This window comes from Diadema antillarum, unplaced genomic scaffold (genome assembly GCF_040938485.1).
Source record: "Diadema antillarum isolate AM-2024a unplaced genomic scaffold, OU_Dant_1.0 seq00000301_RagTag, whole genome shotgun sequence".
In the NCBI taxonomy this organism is placed as follows: domain Eukaryota; kingdom Metazoa; phylum Echinodermata; class Echinoidea; order Diadematoida; family Diadematidae; genus Diadema; species Diadema antillarum.
Window position 1 is genome coordinate 1962681 of NW_027271324.1, and position 27808 is coordinate 1990488.

Consider the following 27808-nt stretch of genomic DNA (forward strand, 5'->3'; position numbering starts at 1 on the left):
GTATAAAAGGGATTGCCTGTACGCGCATCCCTCAGTTGTGACCTGGAACCTGATTGAAAGACATACTGACTGAGCTACAAGACAAGTTACAGTTGCAACTCACCAGTAGTGCCGGTAAGTACTACCGTTACTACAACATTATCATAATCAATATTAGGCCTACAATTATTGCTCCTATTATTATTATCATATTATTATTATCATTATCATTATTATTATTATTATTATTATTATTATTATTATTATTATTATCATTGTAATTATTTGGGGAGGGGGAGATCATAGTCATCAGGTTTAATAGGCACCCGTGGGAGTAGGGTCTCACGACCTCGTATTTTTTTTCTTTAATATTTTTATTATTATTATATTATTATGGAAGAAAGAAGAATATATACATCACTGCATTCGTCTTCATTTGCTCCCTCTTTTTTTTGTCACCAAAACTTGGTTTGATAGACCATAGAACCACACATTCTATTTCCACTTGCAATTTTAAAAATAGGCGGTCGGCAAAGCGAGGTTTTCCTCTACGTCCGCTCATCTATATGTATGATACAGCAGCTCTGCAGTAAACGAATGGACACGGCTGCGCGTGTAATCTGATATGGAAGGGTACGGTCGGCAAATATATTTAGCCGCGTCCTAAACAGTCTGCGTACAATGACATCGGACTTGAGAGCAAACGGCGAGCAAACTAAATGACGTACCTGAGCTGCATATAGTATTCTGCAGTTGTGCAAAATACAATTAAATAACAACGTTCGTTGTTTTCATTTGGGGACGCCAATAATGGCGAACTGTACGTAAATGCCCTTGTAGTCCATATCACGCACACACAGAATACATTACATACAGTACACGTAACAGGCGGAGACAAAGGTACATCACAGAACTATACACACAGTGTAGAGTGTGTAGAGTTCTGCGAGGTACATTGTGTGTGTGCGTGCGCGTCCGCCGGAAGATGTCAGAGATTTCGCTGCACCATCATCTTTAGTATCCCCCAGTGTCTCTGCAAGCTAAAAGATGGAAGATCGAGAAAGCAGGAGGCCAGCGTAGGTTCCGTGAATATTGAAACGCTCGGCTCTTTCGTCACGCACAAAAATGCATCATGCATGTAGCTAATTAATTTTTCTTTTTCGTCCTCGACGTCGACACGGAGGCGGAGAGGGGACGAAACCCGCGCCATTCGATGCAGGATACTCTCCTGCGGCCGACGGCACCGGTCGCAGCTGCCCGGAGCCGACGGCTCGGGAGGAGATAGACAAACCAGCAACGCCGAAATAAAACAGGAAATACATAAGGCCGCGACAACAACAACAACTTCGAGTATTATAGTAGTAGATATAATAGTGTTACATTCGTCACTTGAAATTGGTCGGGTGACGCTCACAAAAATGTTTGAAAATCGCGCGATTATGTGGCATTTTGTTCGTTAGTTGGCGTCTTATCACTCCAAAGCAGTTCAGCTTAACTGTTGGCTTATAGAAGTGATCATCAATCGGTAAGGATTAGTCAGATGAATTCATGAATTCACTTTATGCATCACGGCTAATCGAACTATTCAACATCGTTGAAGTAACCATACTTTTTTATTTTCATAGTTCAAACTATTTCTGAACATTTATATGCAAAACGAAAGTACTCTACACGTTTTTCAAAATGCTCAGATGTAATGAGTCAATTCCACAAAGATTGCATTAAGGCAACCTTTACTGACCTAAACAAGTTTTCTATAGAGCTATCAGTTCTATTATAATGGCATTCTGATAACTTCGACTGCGTTTTGAATTCGTACCGAGCACAGCATTCAAAACAACGGGTTCCTCGGGTCCTCGTTAGGTACTGGTATACTTGCTAAAAGCATTCTCTTTAGCTTCCATTGACAACAACATGGGAGGAGAATGGAAGCGATCAACTTTCTCGGTAAATGAGGCTTTTCGTATATAGCACACATTGCGTGCCTCTTTCTTTTTTCTGTTTCTGTTGTTTCAAACTACACTGCAGCCGACACACACACAAACACACCAAAGTTTACATTCAGGCAACCGTATTTTGGTATTGGTTAGAATCGAATTATATCTGTCTTGTGATTGGCTAATTATCTGTAGCAAAAACAAAACAAAACAAAACAAAAACAAAAACAAACAAACACAAAAATGCTGAAAACTGCTTATCGAATATCAGTGGCGTGCCAAAGGAGTAAAATGGAGTCTATACTCTAAAGGGGCCTGAGCTTTTGATTCCAGAAGAATATTTGTCACAGGCAAAATGATAATCAGGCAGGGAAAGCAATCACATTATAAAGAAGTTCACACAACACGAACAGTCAGGGACAGGCTAGGGACACGGAACAAAGAAAACAAAAGGAGAGGATGGGAGGTCATGGGCAAGGAGGCCAACAGGTGAAGGGAGGGGGATTAAAGCAGGAGGGTGGATAGACAAAAGGCATAGGAGGGTCAGTGATAATCCTGAGTGCCATGGGGGTGCATCCATTTAAGAATGAATTTTCTCACACACCCAAGCTGTCGCCATTTATGTGTGTGCGATGAAGCGTTAACGCCGTCGCTAAGCAGGACTGTTGCATCAGGGGGGGGGGGGGGGGGGACGGGTTGTGAGCTTGAACATAACCTGAACTTTAAGGGCGATTTTCTTTTTTTTTTCTTTAATGACTTCTAGGGATGCGGAAAGGGGTTGTTTTATACATGTATATTATTGTAAAGATAAAACTATACAATGTATGTAGAATTCAAGTATGATGTGTAGACATGCCTAAAATTTCGTTTACTGCGACATACGCATTTCGACCGAGCGCATCACGACCTGTATGGACTACGCACATGTATTCTTTTATCTTGCGCTCTGCTTTTGTGGGAATTTCTTCAAGCATAGGTGTCAGGTTTTCCTACGTTACGTCTGCGGTCATTAATTCCATATTTGTTAGTTTGTCTGCTTTCTTATTCTGTGTTTTATGCATTTTACTTGAACTTAAAGGAGGTCTAGACATTTCGTTTGCTAAATGCACGCACGTCACGTTGCATTGTATGATGTATTTTGTTTCGTTGACCATTCATGAGAAGCGTTTCTTTGAGCAAACTCTCTTTTCACACCAAAATCACTTATAGAAGGTAGTCATCCACATTGGTTATCAAAATAATAATTCCGTCATTTTCCTTTCGTTCTGAAACAGGTATCAGAATTCTCAACACGTCATCCACATTGGATATCAAAACAATTCCGTCATTTTCCTTTCGTTCAGAAACAAAAATCTGTTATTCTCAACACGTTATTACAAAAATTACATCTCACAGCGATAATAGGGCCTACTAGAACCAACTCATCGCCGCAAAATGACACATTACGGTTACGAGGACATACACAATGCTTGAACAAATTACTTTGCTTCAAAATGTAGAAACAGATGAAGTGACATAACAAGAGAAAGGGCGCACCGAAAGAGGTACACTGTATTAAGATCAACTAAGATAAACTCTAACAAAAAAGAAGAAGAAGAAGGAAACTATTTCCCCCCCCCCCCCCACACGCACACACATCCACACAAACGAGTAGATGCACAAAGGTCATATGTTTACCTTTGGGAGCAGTGATTTAAAAGATGTTTTAGATATCACATGTGATGCATAATAGGTCCGTTGTGCAAAGCATCCTACATATTTTTTTTTTTTTGTAATAAAGCCTAGGATATAAGGAGATATCAGTATTTCTCTTATAGATTGTAAAGAACCTTCGGAATTAGGACCTTTGTTTCATTTTCGGATTAACGAACCTTCGGCATAACGAACCTTATTTCATTTTTTTTGATAAATGAACCTTTGGAATAACAAGTTACAAACCTCATATTTTCGGATTAACGAACCTTCGGAATAGCGAACTGTAACCGTTCACATTGTGTACTGTATTTTCGATCATACGGATTCAATTTTTTTTTTCAGCGGTTGTTTCTATCCCTATAACTCACATTTCAGAACTATGGGGGTTTTGTTTCATGTACGTGGTGAATTAATACGCCTTTAATGCAAGAGCAAAAACATGGGAAAGTTTGAATGCTTTTCACGTGCACATCGTCACATAAAGAGAATCAGGTGCTGACGGACCATAGAAGTGTCTCAAAATCAATACTGCCATGCAGCTTGCACCAAAATCACAAGAAATACTACATGAAGATTCTGATAGGTATTATCCCGTAACAGGGGCGGATCCAGGAATTCCGTAAAGTGGGGGCGCGTTTACAAAATTAAAGGGGGGCGCACGCACCCCTCCCCAATTTTTTTTTTTTACATTTCTTTTGTTTCAACAACAACAAAAATAAATAAATAAATAAAGGGGGGGGGGGGGCGGGCGCCGGTTGCGGTCCTCCCTGGATCCGCCCCTGCGTAACCAAGTAAGTTTGAGAGAGAAAAGTTTGAGCCAAAAACACAGCGTTGACAAGTACTACCACAAATTGCGTTTTAAATATGGTATATAGTGCACAGTACGAGAAAGTATACAGCACGAGATCTCTAGTTTGATTTTCATTTCGCTTCGAATAGTAGACGAGCAGTGACAATCCGTCAAAGTGCAAACTACAGCTAGGGCCTAGCGGCACAGTTTACAGGTCTACCTTCTGTTCACTGCATGGTACACATAAACAAGAACAAAAGCGTTTTCTTCTTTTGCATGTTAGCATGGGGACGATAGTGAATTAAGTTCACTAAAGGGCTTTTTACACTTGTAAATTTTTGCTTAGCCCCGGACCAACGGTGGGGCTAAGGGGGGGCCTTAGCCCCACCGTTGGTACGGGACTATCCTTAGCCCACTTTCTGTTTACACTCGTTTTTGCCAAAGTGGGCTAGCCCCACCGATAGTACGGTACTATCTGGCCCTGCAAAATAGCAGGGGTTAGCACCGCAATTGCGGTGCCAAGCAAGTGAGTGTAAACAGAACGAAAAAATAATCCTGGGCTAAGCAACGGAGACGAAGTCCGACCCTCACTGACCAATCAGAAACGAGGTAATCAAGTGCTGCCGGTGCGTGCGTGTACGTGTACAGTACACAGCGTAATTATGAATATTCATGTGGTTTGGAAAGTCCGGGGCTAAGAAATACGAGTGTAAAAAGGTCAGTTTTCTCCTTAGCCCCGGACAAGAGATAGTACGGGACTAATTGGTGAGTGTAAAAAGCTGAAAAAATTGGTACGGGACTAACGATAGTCCTGGGTCAGAGAAAGTCCGGGGTTAAGAAACACAAGTGTAAAAAGCCCTCAAGATTCAATGTTTGTAAACAAGAAAGCAGCGCGGAGCAAAGACCTCAGATCGTTGTTATAGCACACGTGCATCTATTGTGGTAACATTTTAAACAACGCACTAACACCATCTGAACATACTCAACGATCATGCCACACAATCACCGTGAAGGGGAAATGTTCAGCAACAACAAGAGCACGAGTATGTAGCCTACCATACTGTACGCGCATTCATTCCGTGAGTGCCAAATACAAGCTAGAAACACACGCAATAAAGAAACATCGCAAGTTCATGAACTGAGGGCCGTGGGAACAGCAACGAAATCGGGGCAACAGCGTCTCGTAAAGAATGTTTGACACTGCCATATAAAGACCTTTTTTTTTTGTCTTATATCTTAACAAGATAAAGACGTTGTGATTTCGGGTGCTGTTCGTTATTCCGAAGGTTCGTTATTCCGAAGGTTCGTTTATCCGAAACACACAAATTCCCTAAACCATAGAGGTTCGTTAATCCGAAAACGAAAAAAGGTTCGTTAATTCGAACATTTGCGGCGTTATTTCGAAGGTTCGTTAATCCAAAAATGACATAGGGTTCGTCATTCCGAAGGTTCGTTAATCCGAAAATGAAATAGGGTTCGTTATCTCGAAGGTTCGTTGATCCGAAATGATATAGGATCCGAAATGATATAGGGTCCGTAACGAACCTTCGAAGTAAGTCGAGCTTTGTTTCATTTTTGGATTAACGAACCTTCGGAATAACGAACCTTATTTCATTTTCGGATTAACAAACCTTCGGACTAAAGAACCTTACTAACGAACCTTCGGAATAACGAGCTGTAACCGTGATTTCATATCCTATTTGTTTAATTGGACCTTTTAAAAGCTATGATTGTATCGAATCATTGAGAGCAATGAAATTTAACGGCCTTCTGTCCGCCGTATCAAAAGTGTGATGATAAAGGGGATGTGCGCATTGTCATTCGAAATACATAACTACATGTAACTCTACATCTAAGTAATTAGTCTGATTACTATAGCAACTGATTTTGGGATTGATAGTCACTACTGACAGTTTTTATTCTCGTAAACGGCACCTGTCAATCTCACAGGCCTCAAGTCGAAGCACTCACACGTCATGAATTGACCATAACGTAAAAACGACAGAACTCTACACACAAGAGTTCTGTGATAAAAACACGCTGGGCACACAAGATGAGTATGTTGGAACCACATGGCGCACTCACTGCTGGCAGGTCAAGCACGTGCTTTGCTCATCGAACTGATCGTTTTTATAGCGATCATAATATCGCTGCACAGCAGAGATTCGTATACCAATGCACAGTAGGCCTACTCTCTCTCTCTCTCTCTCTTTAAAAAAAATGAAAACATTCACACTTGAAGGGGTGGATACATTTAAAACGGAGTCCATTTAGAGTGAAATTGCAGTGAATTTTGACTGAAAATGTTCATTTTCACTCGGAGTGACCTCCGGGATCACTCGAAGATTTGGAGTGCTATTGATGTAGCGCGATTCCGCTGCTTAAATGCATTCAGTTTTGCTCATAATCATTAATTTCATCCTTCTTTTTTTTTTCTTGGAAAGCAAGCACTCCTTAAAGAGGGAAAACCCCGATTGGACAAATTGCGACGTAAACATGCATTGATATAGTTATGTGATACGTATAAACAATTTATCATGAAAGGAGAGAAGGGTACCTACAGTACATGTATCCAAGATAAACATTATGCATGCACGTGTAGTACCACTTCTCGGGGAAGTTAAACGCAGCTTTGTTGATTACATAATGCCACTCTGGTGGTTTCGCCATACCCTTCTCTCTCTCCTACGTTTTCTTTGTTTTCTCCCTCTCTTTGTCTTTTTCTTTTTTCCCTACAAATCGTGTACTTTAAGAATAGACAGACGGTGTTAAACTTCAACTCAAGTGGCTTCTTAAGATCTGCGCCTCTTTCATCCATCTTAGGGACCGTGACACTATTGTGAATGACACAATTAAAAGCATCACACAAGGACTTTCACGCCTCGTTAGACCTTTAAGACTCAGATCTTTTTCTTTTGTGTGTGTGTGTGTGTGTGTGTGTGGACGTGGACGCCATTGGGAAATATCAAGCTCGAGACAATAAGTGGCCACTTAAATATAATGACCGACCGATGTTGAAGGTAGATTAAATCAGTAACTAAGTCAGATATTGGGGAACCAGTAAATAAATAGGCAGCGATCGACACTTCGACGGTTTGCCAATCTAATGTGCAGCGATCGACGTCGAAAGTGTCAATCAAATACGTTATTTACGGTCGACGTCGAAGGTTGATAAAATCAGTAAGCAGCGATCGATGTCGAAGGTTGATAATCGGATGGGTGCTGTTCGTAATATTCCGAAGGTTCGTAATTCCGAAGGGTCGTTAAATTCGAAACACACAAATTCCCTAAACCTACAGGTTCGTTAATTCGAACGTTTGTGGCGTTATTCCGAAGGTTCGTTATTCCGAAGATTCATGAATCCGAAAATGAAATTAACGGAACAATATACCTTCTGAATAACGAATCTTCGGACTAGAGAGCCTTCGGAATAACGAACATCGGAATAATAGCTACCGATGTGTAAGGTTGATGAAATTATTAAATAGCGACCAATGTCCAAAGTTGATTAGGTCAGCGGCTGATGTCGAAGGTTGATAAAATAAGGACAATCAAATCAAATAGGTATAGCGTCCATAATGTCGAGATCAAATAAAATTGAGCAGCAACGAAGTGTCGAAGGTTTATGCAATCAACTTGGTATCGCACGACGTCGAATGTTAAGCAAAATTATCTGATTTATCCGACATTTGTTTTAGCATTGTAAAGAGGCTAAAGTTACCGTTATTCATTTCTGATCGTAAAAGCAATCATCCAACATTTACTAGTATTTTGACACCTTACGGAGCCGAATGTTACCGTTAATCATTTTCAAATGTTAAAGCAAACAACCGACATTCATCTTAGCATCTTACGGAGCTGAATGTTATCCTTTTTCATTTCCAAACGTGAAAGCAAACATCCGCTATTTATTTTAGCATCTAACTGAGCCGATTGATACCGTTAATCATTTCCAAATGTAAAAGCAACAATCTGTTTTTCATTTTAGCATCGTTCGGAGCAGAACATTACCGTTATTCATTTCCAAATTTAAAAGCAAACATCCGACAATCATTTTAGCATCGTACGGAGACGAATGTTATACTGTTTTTCATTTTGAACGTCAAGGCAGACATCAGACATTTACTTTATAACCATCAAACGCAGCTGAATGTTACTGTTCTTCATTTCGAAATGTAATAGCAAATATCCGACATTTATTTATTATATGGAGCAGACTGTTACTGCTATTCACTTCCAAACGTAAAAAGCAATCATCTGCCATTTTGTGGGCATCTTCCGGAGCCAAATGTTATTGCTATTTACTTTCGAAAGTAAAAGCAAACACCCGACATCTGTTTAATCATCATACGGAGTTGAATATTAGTGTTATTAATTTCCGAACATCAAAGGGATCATTCGACATTTATTTTAGCATCTTCCGGAGCTGAATGTTATTGTTATTTACTTTTGAACGTAAAAGCAAACATCCGGCATTTATTTTTATCATCGTACAGAGTTGAATATTATTGTTATTCATTTCCGAACGTCAAAGCAAAGATCCGACATTTATTTTAGCATCTTCCGGAGATGAATGTTATTGCTATTTACTTCCGAAAGTAAAAGCAAACATCCGACATTTATTTAATCATCGTACGGAGTATTATTGTTATTCATTTCCAAACGTCAAAGGGATCATTCGACATTTGCTTTAGCATATTCGGGAGCTGAATGTTATGGTTATTATTTTACTTTCGAACGTAAAAGCAAACATCCGGCAAATTACTGATACTTTTCAAAAGATTTTCGCGGATCGATTTCAGCTAATTTCCTTCATGTAGCCGATGGTTGACGGGAGAGTTTGATTTTCATATCATTAATTCCGCGCTGGAGCGCTCGGGCAAATGCGGGTGTTTAGACGAGCGTGAAAGTGCGGGCGACTTCCCTCGTCTGTACGCGTCCAAACGCCCGCGTATAAACTAGTACGCCCGGACGAAAGGGCTTCCCGCATTTGCCCTAGGGGTTTGCGTGACGTTTCCCGCGGTCGGCACTGTACTATAGCGGTACATGTGCCAAATTTTGAGTCAAATGTTTAAAAACAAATTAGGAAGTGAGCCAAATCCACATTTTTAAATGAATTTCATTCAAAAAATGCTGTTACACATTGTTCGACTATAACGACAGATGAAGTCTGCACATCTACATACTGTAGTGGTCAAATGTGCCAAATTTCATGTCAAATGCTCACAAACTGAGGGAGTTAGGTCAATCTACATATTTTTGCAAGATTTGTATAAGAACTGCTGTTGCCATTGCAACAGATTTCTTACCATTCACAAAAAAAAGTGTCTTGCACAACTATACATGACATTGATTGCGTGTGCCAAATTTAAGCTGAATAACTTTAAAACTGAGAGTAGTTCGATCCACAATATTTTGTGATTTTTACAAAAATTTGCCATTGCCATGGCAACACATTACGCGATACTGACGAAAAAGGTGTCTTGCACATCTTCCTGTCATAGCGGTCACACATGCCAAATTTTAGGTCAATTGCTCAAAAAATGAGAGAGTATAGTTTGAGCCACATTTTGCACGATTTTTATGAAAATTTGCTGTTACCATAGTAATGCACTACTCGAGACGAAAAAGGTGTCTTGCACATCTACCTGTGATAGCAGCCACACATGCCAAATTTTAGGTCAATTGCTCAAAAAATAAGAGAGTAGTTCGAGCTGCAATATCTTGCACCGACCGCCCAACCGCCAACTGATCGCCTGGCCACCCGACCTCAGATTGATTCCTACTATGTACAGATTGTACACCCCCATACAAACTATGTGTGGGTGAGGGTATAAGAATAATGAAATGATGGAATCACATGTTGTGAATTACCCGAGACATCCTGTGTATTCAAGGTAGCCGATGAGTATTTCATGATAGACAGCCGTCCTGAAAGACCTTGGCTGGAAGAAATGGACACTGTCTAGGTAGGATATGTACACACGCCTGGAAGTAGGAATGAGAACGGCAGAAAGGCAGAACAACAATCAAAGATTTGAAATGTGTGACAGTGGAAATTGCTTTCATACAAAAAGATTTTTGTGGTATTTCCTGCAGGAAGACAATAAAAAAAATATTGCAACCCTCATTTTGTGGGAATTACTACAAACATTTGCTCATTCTCACTGTACATTATAGAATATCCATCTGTATACAGCAAGTCTAGGCCACATCATTTTGATCAATTCATATTTAAGATTTGCATATTTCATTATGTCTTCTATCAAACAACAAGTTTGTTACTCACAAGGAATAGGAAAGGACAGACAAAAGTGTTATGAAACTGCAAACATCTTTATAGCATCCCTAACATTCGTGGCTTACTATCACCCGGACTGAGGCAGTTATGGCACATCACTGACAACATACCCCTGGTTTGGTTTTGGACTATCTGATCCGTACTCTTGCACATGCATCCCAAAGAAGCACACCTCTACCCCATCGATTTCCTCAAAGGCAAAGAGCACCTTTGACCTGTATGGAAAGCTCTCCGGAAGCTCGTCACCAAATCTGTAACATAAAGGGAGGTCAAGATAAAGTGAACCAGGGAACTATCAAGAAGATGAAGATGAGAACCACAGGAGCGCTTGATACTCGACCACGTTCAAGATGTTGCAGACCTTATGGTCTCATTGGCCAAAATTGTTTTATCTGGTGGGATGTCTTATTCACATAAGGACAAAATTTGGGGAGAATCAAATGTAAAGCTATTATCACTGCTTGGCACATTATAGCTGAGTGCGTGGTTTATAGGCTGAACAGTATTTATGGTGCCCATAGACACTATGCTTTCTAATTCACTGACATTCATAATGCCAGTATCTTAATATTTGCCTGATTTCAAAATGTTATCACAGATCTGTAACACCACTAAGTGTGACACAAAATTGTTTTTCTCTCACATAAAGTCTATTAATACAGTTATTGGAACACTCTATCATTAGCTTCTTGCAGCAAAACAAACAAACAAACAAACAAACAAAAAGAAAAACAGAAAAAAAGAGGTGCCTGGAAATTGTAGAACACAGAAACAGCAAAGAAAACAAACACAATTCCCCCTATCTCCTTTTAAAATGAAGTGTGTTAGGAGTAACAGGGGGACAACACCTTGCTCTCATGCCAGGTTTGACTTCCACCACCTTCTCTGCGCAAGACACGACCCTGATGAAGACTTCTCCAGCTCCAGCATTGCGATCTCTCAGGAGCTTGTTCACTCGATTTTCAAGGTGCATACCTAGCTTGGAATTTTGAAGTTCTGTCAAATACACAAACACCAACAAAACAAAGCAAGTACACTTTGCAGAATGACTTTGTTAAAACTTGAACAGAGAGCCTGTCTGTCTAAACAAAATATTCAAAAGTAAACATGAGCTGCATGAACTTCAATCCATTATGTCCATCAAATTCTATTCAACATATATTCGCTTTTCTCACATAATAACAGCACAACTGGCTTGCCACTGTCAGAAGGCAGGGGAATAATATTACCCTTACAATTATGTCAGTAACAAGTCCAGGGAACATGACATACTTTTCAATAGAAAAAAAGGAGACATTTTGTGAAATTCACTTTAAATTTCCTTTTATCATGTATGCATGTGACATTACAAACTGCAGTAGTCTTCTCATCCAGCAAAGGCAGCACTGATACTTCAAGAATTCATAACTCTTAAATGGATTGTCTGATTCTCCTTAAATTTTAAGAGATGTGTTCCACTAATATTGCAGCATTCACTCAATCTACATATTAAGGTGAACTTGTCCTTTAATTACCCACTTAAAACAACCCTTACATCACACAAAACACTTTGATTACTGAAAGTCAGAATGTAAGAGGAATGGGGGGAAAGCGAGATACTCACTCTTGGCGGTGAACTTGTTCTCCTTCTTCTTGATGTTCTTCTGTTTCCGGCAGCCGTCACAGATGAACCCTTCCGTCCAGATGAATTCCACGTGCATGACACAGATTTGGTGCAACTTGCGTCCACACTCAAGGCATTCAATCATTCTAGATTTTATTTTATTCAAATCAAGAATCAGCATTAGATTACAGGAAAGTAGCGGATGCAAAAAACAAACACACAAACAAACAAACCCAAACAAAAATTTGGTATTGTATTTTGTCATGTTCAACAAAACAACAACCAAAATTGGTAAAATACAACTAACCAGGATACTCACGGTTCTGGCTCAAGAATGTCATTCTTCAATTTCACAAAGTTCTTCTTCTTTATCGTCCTGTAGCATAGAAAGCACAGAATAACAAAAGGCTGATAAAAGAATATCATACATTCTAATGTTTAGAAATAATCATGAGACATTGTAATATATAACTCATTTTTAACACTCATTAGGTGATACGCTTAACAGCTATAACCTATTGGCCCGAATTCATGAAGGTGGTACAATCGAAACCATGGTTTAAACCATGGACAATTTGTATGGAACGCCAAGTGTCGCATGGCCTATTTCGTTATGAAATCCGTCATTTCGTCGACAAAATTACCATTTTGTTGACAAACTGTTGCCATTTCTTTACGAAATGATCATTTCGTTGACAAAATTACTGATTTCGTAACAAAATAGGCCATGCGACACTTGGCGCTCCATACAAATTGTCCATAGTTTAAACCATGGTTTCAACTGTACCATCTTCGTTTATTCAGGCCAAAGTGTTTGAATGTAAGGAATCTTCCTTTCTTTTTTTTTTCCTCTTTCTTTCTGACAATTTTCGTGAACCCAATATCTCAACAATATGGCTCAACATGAAAGTTTCAGTCATCTTATCTAATTTCACTATCTAAACGAGATATGAAACTCGTCACCGTGAGGACGAGTTAGGTGATACGCTGGGGTCATCAGATGTCGGTCATCTGTGATCGACAAAGAAAAGAATGTGATATAGCACCTTGAAGTTATATTGAGATATTTGGTTGAAGTTTTTTTTGGACCTACATTATTCCGATCACATTTTTTTTTTCTGTCACACAAACTAAGTGGAAATTCTGTGTGTGAGCGACTAAGTCGATTTACAGGCTTTTGAGTACATACAGTGTATTCACCCAGTGATCCTTGACACGAACAAATTAAACATGACAATTAAGTGTTTTAATAACCATCTTGGTATTAACATTGGCCTTTTAAAACATCACCTTTGACACTTATTCACATAACCAATATGATTCCCTCTAATCTTGTTACCATAATTGGTCAGTTCAGAGAGCTCTTACAACTATATACAAGCCTGTGAGATTTACCAGCAGTACAAGCAATGAAGCTTCCCATACAAAACACAGGCATATAGAGCAAGTGTGTCTGTTTACATGAGAATGTGATTTATACCTGGACGAATATCAAATGGCATTACCTCAATTGAAGAAAAAAGGGCAAAAGAAAAACTGAAGAGTTTGTTCCCAAAAAACCAATAAGTCCATTTTTGACGACTTTGAAGTACGGTCTCTGTCATAGAGTACAAAATAATACCTTTTAAATGATATATTGGTCACTACATAATAAAGGTACATTTTTGAAGTAATGGTCAGAAGAAGTAAAAACTTTATTATCCTCCTTATTTTTCTTTACCTTTAATCGCAAATATCTCCATTTGGCAAATATGGACTTATCGGTTTTTGCAAACAAACTCTTCAACTATTCTTGCTTATCATCCTAAAAGGTTATTTTAAAATTTCACGTGCCAAAACGTACGGCTCCTGCGAAAGAGACGGCGTCTTTAACCATGTAACTGTAGGTCTCCTCCAACCAAGAGTAGCGAACGTACGCTAATACGTTGATGTGGAAGGAGTGCTTAATCGTCTCATTAATTCCTAATCAATGACACCCCTACATACAGGCATACCATAATTTCGCATCTGAAATCAATGGTATAGGACTCATGCACCATTACTTGTATAGTGCATAAACTTTGCTTTTTAAGCTTTGAGTAAAACGTGTCGTAACATAATTCTGTAATTCCATCAGCAGTGATTAACATAGTAAAGAAGAAAGATACATCAAATTGCACACCTAGAACCTAACCAGGGGGATTATAGCATTATACTCGATTCTTTACTGCCAAGATGCCAACAACACCCATCACCCGTGGCTTCGAATAGAGAAGCAGCCATGGTGAAAATAAATATTTGCTTTTTTATAGGCAGAATGACACACAACCCCTTCAAACACACTGTACTTGGCTGTGCGTGTCATGAAAGAGCTCTTAACTAATACTAAACAGTGTATACCTTCCACTCATGTGGCACGAGATACCTCTATAGCAACAGATAGCCAGTCTACAACTCCGATAGACGAGCAATAACAACCTGAAATTTCAAAGAGATGAGCGAGACGCTATACACCTGGCCTAGAGTTAATTAATTCAGTTTTCATTCCAAATACTCAAGTTGGATTATGTTAGTAGAAACACTCACATCTGCAGTATAACTTAAACAAAAGTAGAGGAAAGGGAAAAAAGAAGTGGAAAGAGGAAAACTGCGCAACTGCAATTTATATCCTTGCATGATACAAGTGAAGGAAATGTTTCAGATGTCATAGCATAGTCTTAAGCATAGACTGACAAATAGGCAATGTCTAATTTAGAAACCATCAACTTAATGTCAGAGAAGAAACTAACTTACAATTAAAAATGCAGTAAACCGTAGCGTAAATCGCTGGTCTACCATCCTCCCTAGGAACATCCACATGAACACACGCACAACACACACAGACACACACACACACACACATGTTAAGGGAAAGAAACAACATTACTGAGATATAACCATTTTTTGATAAAAGGAAAAGAAAAAGGAAAAATGTTCGCATCAGGATAACAAATGTGTCCGCAAGAACATGCATGGTATTGATGATTGTCTCATTGATTTAAAAGCAATGATTCCTTTACCACCACCACCATTACCACGCAACAATGACGTCTCTGAAATCAATGGCAACACTCATGCACATGTGATTTCATGGTGCATTAACTTCCGTTTTCCTAAACTACCAGTCGAACGTGCCATATCATAATATTGTGTATTTCGATCAATAGTGATTGACTTTAAAGAAGAAATTATAATGTATCAAATTGAATGCTTACCTCATTACTCAAGGTGATTCCAGTTTGATACTGATCTGTTCTACTGCCCCAGATGCCAACAATACATAATTATCACCTACGGATACTATAATGAAAGAGCCATGACGAAAATAAAGGACATAGAACCCCGTCATACGCACCAAACTTGACATATTGTAGCATGAAATACCTCGTACTGAAGCAATATAAAGCCCATTCCTTTCCTACCTGTCTACAACTCCGTTATTAGGTCAAACAATAACAACTTGGAATTTCAAAGAGATGAGCGAGACGCCATACACCTGGACTATAGAGTTCAGTAATTCAGTACTGATTCCTGCTAGTTATGTAAACGTCCACATTCCTACCTATCCTGTTACATCATATTGCAGTACAGTATGTGTGTCTTTACATGACAATGAGGTTTATACCTGGACGAAATATGGTGCTATACCTATTGTAACTACTTACTGACCCATTTTAAGGGCTCTGCTGCTTGAGTATCTATGTTCAGCTAAATGAATTGTTATTTGGCGATAACCAAAAATTCCCATGAGCAATAGAAACACTCTAACCTCTTATACAAAACAAGGGAAATTGCGTGTTTATGTTCGTGGGGTGTGTATACTTGATGAAATAGTAAAATAAATGACATCGGAGTAAAGCTGAACTGCCTATGAAAAAAAGAGAAATAATGAAAGCCCTTACAGCGACAAGCCTGTGAAATTTTCCAGCAGTAAAAGCGATGAAGCGTCCAATACAAAACAAAAACAAGTAGAGTGTGTGTTTGTTTACATGACAATGTGAATTGTACCTGGACGAAAGCGGTTTTACCTCTATTAAAATAAAGAAAGAGACATCGCTTCTAACCACGTAACTAAACGGTAAGTCTCCTCGAACCAAGATTGTGGAACGCAAGCTTCTACGTGAAAGATGAATCATGATGATCAGCCGTGACCGACACATCTTCAAAGGGGATAATTAGAAGTGGAAGGAGTGCCAAGCATATTGTCTCAGCAATTCCAAAGCAATGTCACCCTTACATTTAGGCACAGGGGCGGATCCAGGAATTCTGTAAAGAGGGGGCGCGTTTACAAAATTAAAGGGGGCGCACGCACCCCTCCCCCGTTTTTCCTTTTTATTTCTTTTGTTTCAACAAAAAAAATAAAGGGGGAGGGGGCGTGCGCCGGTTGCGGTCTTCCCTGGATCAGCCCCTGAGGCATACCATAATTTCGCCTCTGAAATCAATGGTATTAATCATGCACCATTGCTTCATATTCCATAAACTTCGCTTTACAAACTTTCAGTGAGACGTTTCAAAAAATAATTCTGTAACTCCGTTTGCAGTGATTGACTACATAAAGAAAGATATATCAAATTGAACGCTTAGCACGAATAACCCAGGGAGATTTTAGCCTGATATTCTGTTCTTCACTGCCCAGATGCCAACAGCACTCATCACCTACGGCTACGTATAGATAAACAGCCATGCTGAAAATAAAAGTTTTGCCTTTTCTTTGGCAGAACGACACACAACCCCTTCAAACACACTATAATATTGGCAGGGAGTGACAAGAAAAAGTTCATTACTAATACTAAGCAGCATATGCATTCCACTCATATGGCGCGAGATACCTCTATAGCAACATAAAGCCTGTCTACAACTCCATTGGTCGAACAATGACAACCTAAAATTTCAAAGAGATGAGCGAGACGCTATACACCTGGCCTAGAGTTAATCAATTCAATTTTCATTCCTACTTCAAGTTGGATTATGTTAATGTAATCATTCCCATCTGCAGTATAACAAAAACAAACGGAGTGAAAAGATATACAAAAAAAGTAAAAGATATAGGCATTTTGTTTCGTGCTCTTATGGGGTTCGAACCCGTACGCGTGCAACCTCACGTCTCTGGTGACTTCGCCTTTATCCTCTCGGCCATGTACGTCTTGACGAGAAAATATGAGGAACGTAAGCTTATTATGTGAAAGATGATTCAGGAATCGTTTGGTCCACATTCCATTCTCATTTTCAGTTTTTAGCTGCAAAATTATCAACCAGATGAGGATATTTGAAAGAATAAAATGCATGATTACTGCAGCTTATTGTCTCAGTTACCATATACTTAAGTTTCAGAGGAAATAGAGCAAAATCAGCTGAGATAAAGGTGCTTAAACGTTGTCAAGTCAATGCATGGTTTTAAAAAAATCACCTCCCATAGACATAACACGTCAACTTGTCTGATTTTGAGTCTTTCCCTTTAATCACAATTTGAAGTATGATGGTAAGTCTTCTCGAACTAAGAGTGTGGAACGTAAGCTTTTACGTGAAAGATGAATCATGACGATCACCCGTGACCGACACATCTTCAAAGGGATCAGTTATTAGAAGTGGAAGCCCTCGTGCCAAGCATATTGTCTCAGCAATTCCAAAGCATTGATACCCTTACATTTAGGTATACCATAATTTCCCTCTGAAATCAATGGTATTATTCATGTACAATTGCTTGCCTTGTCCATAAACTTTGCTTTACAAACTCTCAGTGAAACGTGTCATAACATAATTCTGTAACTCCATTAGCAGTGATTGACTACATAAATAAAGATATATCAAATTGAACGCTTAGCGCGTATAACTAAGGGGGGTTTTAGCCTGATGCTCTGTTATTCACTGCTCAGATACCAACAACACTCATCACCTACGGCTACGTATAGAGAAACAGCCATGACGAAAATAAGTTTTTCCTTTTCTTTGGCAGATAGACACACAACCCCTTTAAACACACTATAATTGACATGGAGGGACATGAAAAAGTTCATTACTACTACTAAACAGTGATGCCTTCTACTCATGTGGCACAAGATACCTCTATAGCAACATAAAACCTGTCTACAATTCCGTTATTGGGTCAAACAATAACAACCTGGAATTTCAAAGAGATGAGCGAGATGCCATACACCTGGCCTAGAGTTAATTCATTCAGTTGCCATTCCTGCTCCAGTTGAGTTATGTAAATTATTTTCCGACCTGTCTTGTGCAGTGTAACAGGAACAAACGTAGAGAAAAGGATAGAGAAAACGAAAGGTGGCAAGCGGGGCACTGTATACCAAGGGCAATTTACAACATTACGTATTATAAATGAAGCAAATCCAACCTCCAGCCTCCGACAAAAAAAGGGAACTTGGGCGACAGTTTGTCCTGGGGTAGTATACTTGATAAGATAATACGATAAATGACATCGGAATGAAGCTGAACTGCCAAAAGAAAAACAAAGAAAGAGAGAGAAAAAAAAAATAACAGCGTCCTGCGGGTCTCGAACATCTCGTCCTAAGGTAGTGCATAATGACCATACAGCGCGCTAAGCGACTATAAAGCCACACGGCTGTCCCGAAGATTGGATGTGAAATTCATATCTTTACTATCATTTACAACATGAAAAAGTTCATTACTACTACTAAACAGTGATGCCTTCCACTAATGTGGCACAAGATACCTCTATAGCAACATAAAACCTGTCTACAACTCCGCTATTGGGTCAAACAATAACAACCTGGAATTTCAAAGAGATGAGCGAGACGCCATACACCTGGACTAGAGTTAATCAAATCAGCTCCCATTCCTGCCAGTTATCTAAACGTACATGTTCCTACCTATCCTGTTACAATATAAGAACCAATGAAGAGAAAAGGAAAGAGCAAACGAAAGGTGGCAAGCGGGACACTGTATCAAGGGGCAATTTACAACACTAAGTGTGACAAAATTAATGAAGCAAACCCAATCTCCAAACTCCAATACAAAACAAGGGAAATAGAGCAGCCGTGTTCACCGGTTACGTATACTTGATAAAATAATACGATAAATGACATCGGAGTAAAGCTGAACTGCCGAAAAAAAAGAAAAAGAAAGAAAGGGAAAAGTCCTGCACACAGCGGGAGTCGAACTTCTCGCCTTCCGGTATGGCGTTATGAACACCCAGCGCGCTAAGCGATTACACCACACGGCTGTCCTGAAGATCCTATGCGAAACTTAAATGTATAATAATACTATCGTGACTGTGCTGACTGAGATGGCGCTATTCAACTTCCCACAAGTGGCCGCGTGGATTCGACCAATATACAGTGGCAAAGAACAATCGGCAATCGTTCCGTACAAATTCCATTCTCATTTTCAGTTTTTAACTACAAAATTGTCGACCTGATGAGGAGATTTGAAAATATAAAATGCATGATGACTCCAGCTTATTGTCTGAGTTACAACATACTTAAGTTTCAGAGGAAATGGAGCAAAATCAGTTGAGATAAAGGTGCTTAAACGTTGTCAAGTCAATGCATGGTTTAAAAAAAAATCACCTCCCATAGACATTACACGTAAACTTGTCCGATTTTGAGTCTTTACATTTAATCACAATTTAAAGTATGACGCCATTAAATTCCAAAATCATGACATGGACTTGAAAGGCAAATGTTCAAAGTACAACATATCTGAATTTGGGATAATATTGAGCTTAAACAACATAGATACGAGTAAATGAATGTCAGAAACAGTACCTCAAAAAAATTAATTCCACTTTTTTGATTTCAGAAGACAATATGATGACGTCATAATGTATTTAGGGAAATATTGATACTTGAAATGTTATTTCCAATTCATATGCTTTTGTAATAAGCAATAAAAACATAGGGTCACTGGATGTTTTAAAGAGCTATGGCGAAATAAACAAAGACATGTTTTTCGCTATATTTCCACATAGATGCGAACACGAAATTTCAACTTTGACGCCAGCGCATTCCTTTGTTATAGATCAAAATTGATCGGAAATCAATGGATATTGTTACTTAATGTATCAGGAATCCAAATCTGTCAAAAAATGTGCATTTTCATGTTGCTTACGCAAAAATACGCGGACGGAAGCGTACGCGCGGAACGCTTAAAATTGTCTGAAACTTCGAGATTTCCCATTGGAAAGTTGTTTTGAGCCTTTTAAAAGTTTGACGCGCGCGTACGCACGTAATGATGTCCTAGGTAATTAGCATCAAAATGTAAGATAGAGCATGACCTTAACTTTATGTCCACCGAAAATGATACAGAAATGACCTTTAGTTATGAAGTTATGATCGATCATGTAACGTGGTCCGAAAATCACAAAATGGCGCCTAGATGACGTCATAGATATGTTACTGTCATGAAAACCTTATTGCGGCTAGATTTTGTCATGAGACATGTTGACTGAAAATGTCATGTTATTTCGTAATGTCGTTCTTGAGATATTGACGACATAAAATTGTCCAGAAAGAAAGAAGAATAAAAAAAAAATAAAGAGAGATTTTGACAATCACAATAGGTGATACGCTGATAGCGTATCACCTAATAAAACTTTTCATAATATTAACCTATCAGTGACCTCATCTGGGTGACATTTTGTGATTTCACATGATGTGAAATGATTGATCATATCTTTGTAAGTAAATGTCATATCTTCATCATTTTCAATGGGCACAAAGTTCACATGACCGTTGATCTTCTTGCACAGTGTTCATCAGTCAAGCTATCATGACGCATGCATATGCCTGCATCAAAAAATTTAACATAATCAAAATGACTTCCCAACCGATTTTCTAGTCGTTTCAGACAATTCTAAGCATTTAAAAAATTTCCATTTGTACGCGTTCATCCTGAATTTTTCGTGAGCAAAGCGCATAAGCAACATGAAAATGCACTTTTTACGCCTGATTTGGATTCCTGATATTTGCAGTAGTAATGACCATTGATTTCTGGTCAGTCTTGACTAATAACAAGGAAATGAACGTGCGCTGAAGTTAAAATTCCGTGCACAAATCTAGGTGCAAACACAATGAAAAAACAGGCCTTTGTTTATTTCTCCATAGCTCCTTAAAATATTGGGTGATCTCCTGTTTTTATTGCGTATTTCAAAAGCACATGATTTACAAATGACAGTTCATGTATCAATATTTCAGTGACATTAGCATGATGTCATTTTATCGTCATCTGAAATAAAGATTGAAGTGGAATTTGATTTTATGACGTACTGTTTCTGACATTCATTTGCATGTATTTTTGCTCAATATTCTCTTAAATTTGAATATGGTTTACTTTGAAAAATTGTCTTTTGATTCAGCATCATTGTTTTTCAATTTGATGTCATCATATTGAAAATTGTGATATACTGCAAAGTGTCAAAATCTGCCAAGTTTATGTGTATCTTTCAAGAATGCGAAGAGAATTTTGGAAGAAAACAAAAAACACATTTTCAACCCCTTTTGGCGCATATATCATTATTAAAAGATTACAGCCAAAATAATTCATGATATCATCGCAATCCTGCTGGGCACCAAGAGTGCAAAATGCCCAGCAAGTTAAATAACGCATGTTTAATACTCTACTTGAGCCTGTGTTTATGAAAACTTAACAAAGGCATTTTATACAATCTAATTTTGTTCAGTATCATTTCACACTGTATTTCAGAACCGAAAATTGTTATTCTTTCAGAACTGTCCAATAAACGAGGACTGGGTGACATTTTGTGATTTCACATGATGTGAAATGATTGATCATATCTTTGTAAGTAAATGTCATATCTTCATCATTTTCAATGGGCACAAAGTTCACATGACCGTTGATCTTCTTGCACAGTGTTCATCAGTCAAGCTATCATGACGCATGCATATGCCTGCATCAAAAAATTTAACATAATCAAAATGACTTCCCGACCGATTTTCTAGCCGTTTCAGACAATTCTAAGCATTTAAAAAATTTCCATTTGTACACGTTCATCCTGAATTTTTCGTGAGCAAAGCGCATAAGCAACATGAAAATGCACTTTTTACGCCTGCTTTGGATTCCTGATATTTGCAGTAGTAATGACCATTGATTTCTGGTCAGTCTTGACTAATAACAAGGAAATGAACGTGCGCTGAAGTTAAAATTCCGTGCACAAATCTAGGTGCAAACACAATGAAAAAACAGGCCTTTGTTTATTTCTCCATAGCTCCTTAAAATATTGGGTGATCTCCTGTTTTTATTGCGTATTTCAAAAGCACATGATTTACAAGTGACAGTTCATGTATCAATATTTCAGTGACATTAGCATGATGTCATTTTATCGTCATCTGAAATAAAGATTGAAGTGGAATTTGATTTTATGACGTACTGTTTCTGACATTCATTTGCATGTATTTTTGCTCAATATTCTCTTAAATTTGAATATGGTTTACTTTGAAAAATTGTCTTTTGATTCAGCATCATTGTTTTTCAATTTGATGTCATCATATTGAAAATTGTGATATACTGCAAAGTGTCAAAATCTGCCAAGTTTATGTGTATCTTTCAAGAATGCGAAGAGAATTTTGGAAGAAAACAAAAAACACATTTTCAACCCCTTTTGGCGCATATATCATTATTAAAAGATTACAGCCAAAATAATTCATGATATCATCGCAATCCTGCTGGGCACCAAGAGTGCAAAATGCCCAGCAAGTTAAATAACGCATGTTTAATACTCTACTTGAGCCTGTGTTTATGAAAACTTAACAAAGGCATTTTATACAATCTAATTTTGTTCAGTATCATTTCACACTGTATTTCAGAACCGAAAATTGTTATTCTTTCAGAACTGTCCAATAAACGAGGAAGAAAGAGGACTAGTGTACAAAGCATCGCAAATATGACCCTGCCATGTACTTTTCAAGAATGCATTTACAACATATGCAAAAAAAAATTCAGAATAAATATAGAAAATGAATTTTCTTTTTTGTCTTCTACTTTTTCGTACTGATTCACAAATGATTCCATTTTATTCTTTCTCAATGATGATGATCCATACTTGTGTAATAACGCAAAGACTGCTCATAGGTTTGATTCATTGGTATATGACTCCATGCTTATGATTTTCTTTGTTTTTAGCGCATACGGTTATAACAAGGAACCTGTTATAACGAGGTAAACTCGGCGGTAAACTCCTACAGACCTCGTTATAACAGGATTTCGCTGTAATATGTACAATTAAAGGCATAATCTACCATTTGCAGATGAAACAAAAACCCAACATTAGTGCTTTAAAATAGTTCTAAAATGCGAGTTAGGGATAGAAATAACCTCTGTAAAAATTTGAATCTGTATAATCGATGTTTAGTATTGTTAAATACACAAAATGTGAACAATAGTTATAGTAAGAATGCTTCCAGACTAAACCGTATACAGTTATGGTTTACTGAGAAAAATGCTGATATCTCATCATATTTTAGGCTTTATTGCAAAAATTTTATATGGTAGGATGTTTTGAGATACAACAAACCTACACATATGCATCAAATGTGATATCTTGAACATTTTTTAAATCACTGCTCCCAAAGGTAAACTGGACCTTTAAGTAGAATGACTAAGTACATCAATGCATACTTTGAAAAGCTGACAGAAAAGTAAGTATGGAGAGTGGTCTACTAAAAAGAAGGGCTTGTTATACGTGGATCACTTAAAATATAATATGTCACTAAACATCAATGAGCTGAGCAGTGTGTACCAAAGAAAAGAATGGTGGAGAAAAATATTAGATACATACACACATGCGCATGCATTTCCCAACACATGTAAAAAAGAAAACCAAAAAGATGACAAAAAACCAAAACAAAACAGACATAGTTCAGGAATATTCAACACATTGAGGAGCAAGCAAGTAAACTGAACTGTTCACCATAAATAGGTGGCATGCCTATAACTGTAACTGGATGGTTTTCAGCAATGCCGCATTCTCAGCACACTGGCGTACCTTTTACGCTCAACAACCACACGATGACACTTTCAAGAGCTCCAAAGCAGACAGTGATGTACAATATGTACAAAGATGGTTGTTTATTGTCTTTTAGATGAAGTTCACAAGTCTTCCGGTGCGGTATAAGAGAGTGGGTATCTCCCACTCAATGAGTGACCGATGAATACATGAATGCTCGAATCAACTGACTACAAAATACAAAATCATTTTATTTATAATGATTCTGAGGGTGCAGCACATGGTGCTATGGAAAATTTTGTCTAGCACCACCTAGCAACAACATAATGAATATAATAGCATTTACATGCTCCACCCCTTAATAATTTATGCAAACCATCATCCAATCAGTTGTCGGTTACATGGCTGTAGGCCATGATCATGCCTGTTCCAAAGTGACCATCAGGCTGACCACTAGACTACACTCTACTTTGTCTTAGCGACTGTCCACTACCACCTGGCTGGTCATGATGGAAAATCCAATGTATGTGTGGTGCTTCTCCCTCCTCCCCAGGACTAGCACCCTTCCCAAAACTTTCCATATGTTTCCCCAGACTCAACATTTCTTATATATTTACTTGTAACAGTTTGTACTGAGGAAACAGCCGAAACTTTCCACAAATTTCCAAAGACTCAACATTTTCTTTGGACTTCTTTATATTATGGTTTGCGAACTCAACATTTTCTTTGTATCTCTTCATACTATTGTTTGCAAAGGAGAAGACAGTTTTCTGCTGAATGATCACCTTTTATACCATAGAGCCAATATGGCGGCTGCAGTATTGATGCACTAACTACTGTATATGCTGTACAATTAAAGGTCATCCTTTCAAATAGCTGATTATTCAATATCATCAATTTATGGTAGATGTGTGACACAGGATTGATCCACTCGCTCTGTCACAATAACATTTAAGGGTAACCATAACAGCTGCAGTACAGGGCAAGTTGCTGCTATGTAATGAGTGTCATGACATCCTCTTTCTCGCGTGAAAGCTTACGTTTGTGAGTTCGTCTGGTTGTTGCCCAGCACAACCGTGTCCTCCTGGATGTTGCTGAAGCATTTCTTGCAGAAGTGGTATCTGTCACAAATAAGGACGATACTTTGTTTACTGTGAAGCAAGGTTAGGCCAAGGACACTGTCTCAAAAATACAACAGGAAAAGTGAAATTGGTGGAAGATGGGGGGAATAACATGAGGTTAAAATGAGAAGAATGAGTAGAAGAGAAAAAGGCAAACAATAGGCTGCCAAGATTTATTCACAAAGACATTCTTTCTATGACACAACTGTTGTTAATGACAGTATTCAGAGGAGAATCTGAGGAATAATAGATTTATTTTACTATGTGAAATGGTCAATGAAAGACTACTAAACAAGATTAGAAACATTAACACGTAGCAATGACATGGTGAAATTTGAAGTCAAGGATCTGACATTCCATAAGTAGCCTGCCTACACAGTTGCAATGATTTCCTTTCACAAACAGGCAGCATCAAACATGTATATACGCAGGCATCACTACTGAAATGCCCTCTGTTTGATTACTTATTGCTCTGACAATCAGATGGATGAATTGCAAACTTATTCTGATGGTATTGCAGTGAAATATACACAAATAAATTGAGTAACAATAATGGAGTTTTGCAATCATGTCATCATGTTTATAAAACTACTTGCATCAATGAGTGAATCAAATGCCTGACCATTTCATGAATCACCAACAGAAAACACTTCTTTTCACACTTGTTTCCACTTGAGCTGGGTTGAGGGCTTAAGCTCATTCAAAACAAATTGTCAGACTATCGTCTACCACTCTTTCATTCCATACATACCTGTTCTGATACGTCCAGTACTGGGCATCCCTCGGAATAGTACACAATTGCTTCCCGTAACACCACAGCACTTGAGGATGGAAAACATGCTGCAGGGAACAAATAACACAGAGATAAGTTATTTTCCAAAGCAACAAGAAGAAACACTCCTGGACCCATTGCATAAAGCTATTTTAACTTTTAACACTTAATGGCAGCTCTGCAATCAATGGTAACTACAATGTACCATAGCAACACTATTCAATGACCAATGGAAGTCAAGATATTACTGATGGTTTTAGTTACCACTGATTGCAAGTTACCATTAACTGTACACTAACAATGGGGCCCTGGTATTGTACACACATAATGTGTCAGCAACAGTGCTATAAAGCCATGACATATCCTCATGGCTCACTCAACATACTTGAATTTTCTTCTTCATCTCTTACTTAGTGATTTTCATTTGAGCTTCAATATGAATTCTACAAGTACAGATTCATAAAATTTGTAAGTAATTTTAGCTCATGATAACTTGCAAAATCCATGAAAATATATTCAAACTAGAAATGTCGCTACAGCGACTGGTTATACCCCCGCCAAACAACATTTCATAAGCTTTGGTCAAAAAACTGAGGAAGTAGTTAAATCCGCAAGATCTTTCCTTGATCTTCTGCCATTAATATGCCGTTACCATGGCAACGTACTTTCGGGTACTGTCGAAAAATGCGTCTTGCACATCTACAACCAAAGGCACACATCTGTACCAAGTTTCATGGAAATTGGGCAAAAACTGAGGAAGTAGTTTGCAACACAAAATTTTCCACCATTTTGGCTCATAATATGTGAGCTGTTACCATGGCAACATACTTTTTGTCACTGTCAAGAAATGTGTCATGCTGACCTATATCCTAAGACAAACATTCAATATGAATTCCATGAGAATTGGAAGAACACTGATGAAGCAGTTTTGCCATGAAGCATTTTGCCCTATATTTTACCAATAACATGCCGTTACCATGGCAACGCACTTTTTGCCACTGCGGAAATATGTGTCTTGCACATTAACATATTCAGATGAACATCTGTACCTAATTTCATAAAAATTGATCAAAAACTGTGGGAGGAGTTCGCGACGCAAGATTTGTACCCATTTTTTGCACATAATATGCCGTTACAATGGCAACATACTTTTGGGTACTGTCAAAAAATACGTCTTGCACATCTACAACCCAAGGCACACATCTGTGCCAAGTTTTATGGGAATCGGTTGAAAACTGAGGAAGTAGTTCGCGACGCAAGATTTGCAACGGACCGACCGCCCGACCGACCGCCCGACCGTCCGCTGATTCCTATATACCCCCTTCAAACTTCGTTTGGCGGGGGTATAATAAATTTCTTGATGCTGTATTCAACAATAACAGCTAAACAAGTTTCATTTTCACACTTATAGAACTATCACTCAATGTGATTTATACCCAGAGCTACCTAAAAGTGAGGGAGTTGGCTCAACCAGCAATAATTTTGTATACGTTTTATTGAGAAAACTAGATATATCGCTACGGCGACTGATATGCCTCCGCCATAATGCATGGTTCTCCTAATAGGTCTATAGTACAATGTCTTGACAATGTGTGATGACAGTTTCACACAATTGGCAAAATATCAAAATGACAGGTTTGCCACAAATGTGCTG

At 38.3% G+C, this 27808-nt stretch overlaps 1 protein-coding gene across 1 annotated transcript in view; it reads right to left on the reverse strand.

Annotated features, from left to right (window-relative positions):
- The window catches only part of LOC139730340 (CREB-binding protein-like), a 143791-nt gene that overhangs the window by 92184 nt on the left and 23799 nt on the right, over positions 1 to 27808 (reverse strand). The window contains exons 6-12 of the mRNA XM_071641208.1: positions 26134 to 26222; positions 25302 to 25382; positions 12625 to 12681; positions 12306 to 12451; positions 11551 to 11698; positions 10813 to 10953; positions 10276 to 10389 (exon numbers count right to left, since the gene is read on the reverse strand). Of these exons, the coding sequence (XP_071497309.1) occupies positions 10276 to 10389; positions 10813 to 10953; positions 11551 to 11698; positions 12306 to 12451; positions 12625 to 12681; positions 25302 to 25382; positions 26134 to 26222 (776 nt within the window). The remainder of the gene's footprint in view (positions 1 to 10275; positions 10390 to 10812; positions 10954 to 11550; positions 11699 to 12305; positions 12452 to 12624; positions 12682 to 25301; positions 25383 to 26133; positions 26223 to 27808) is intronic.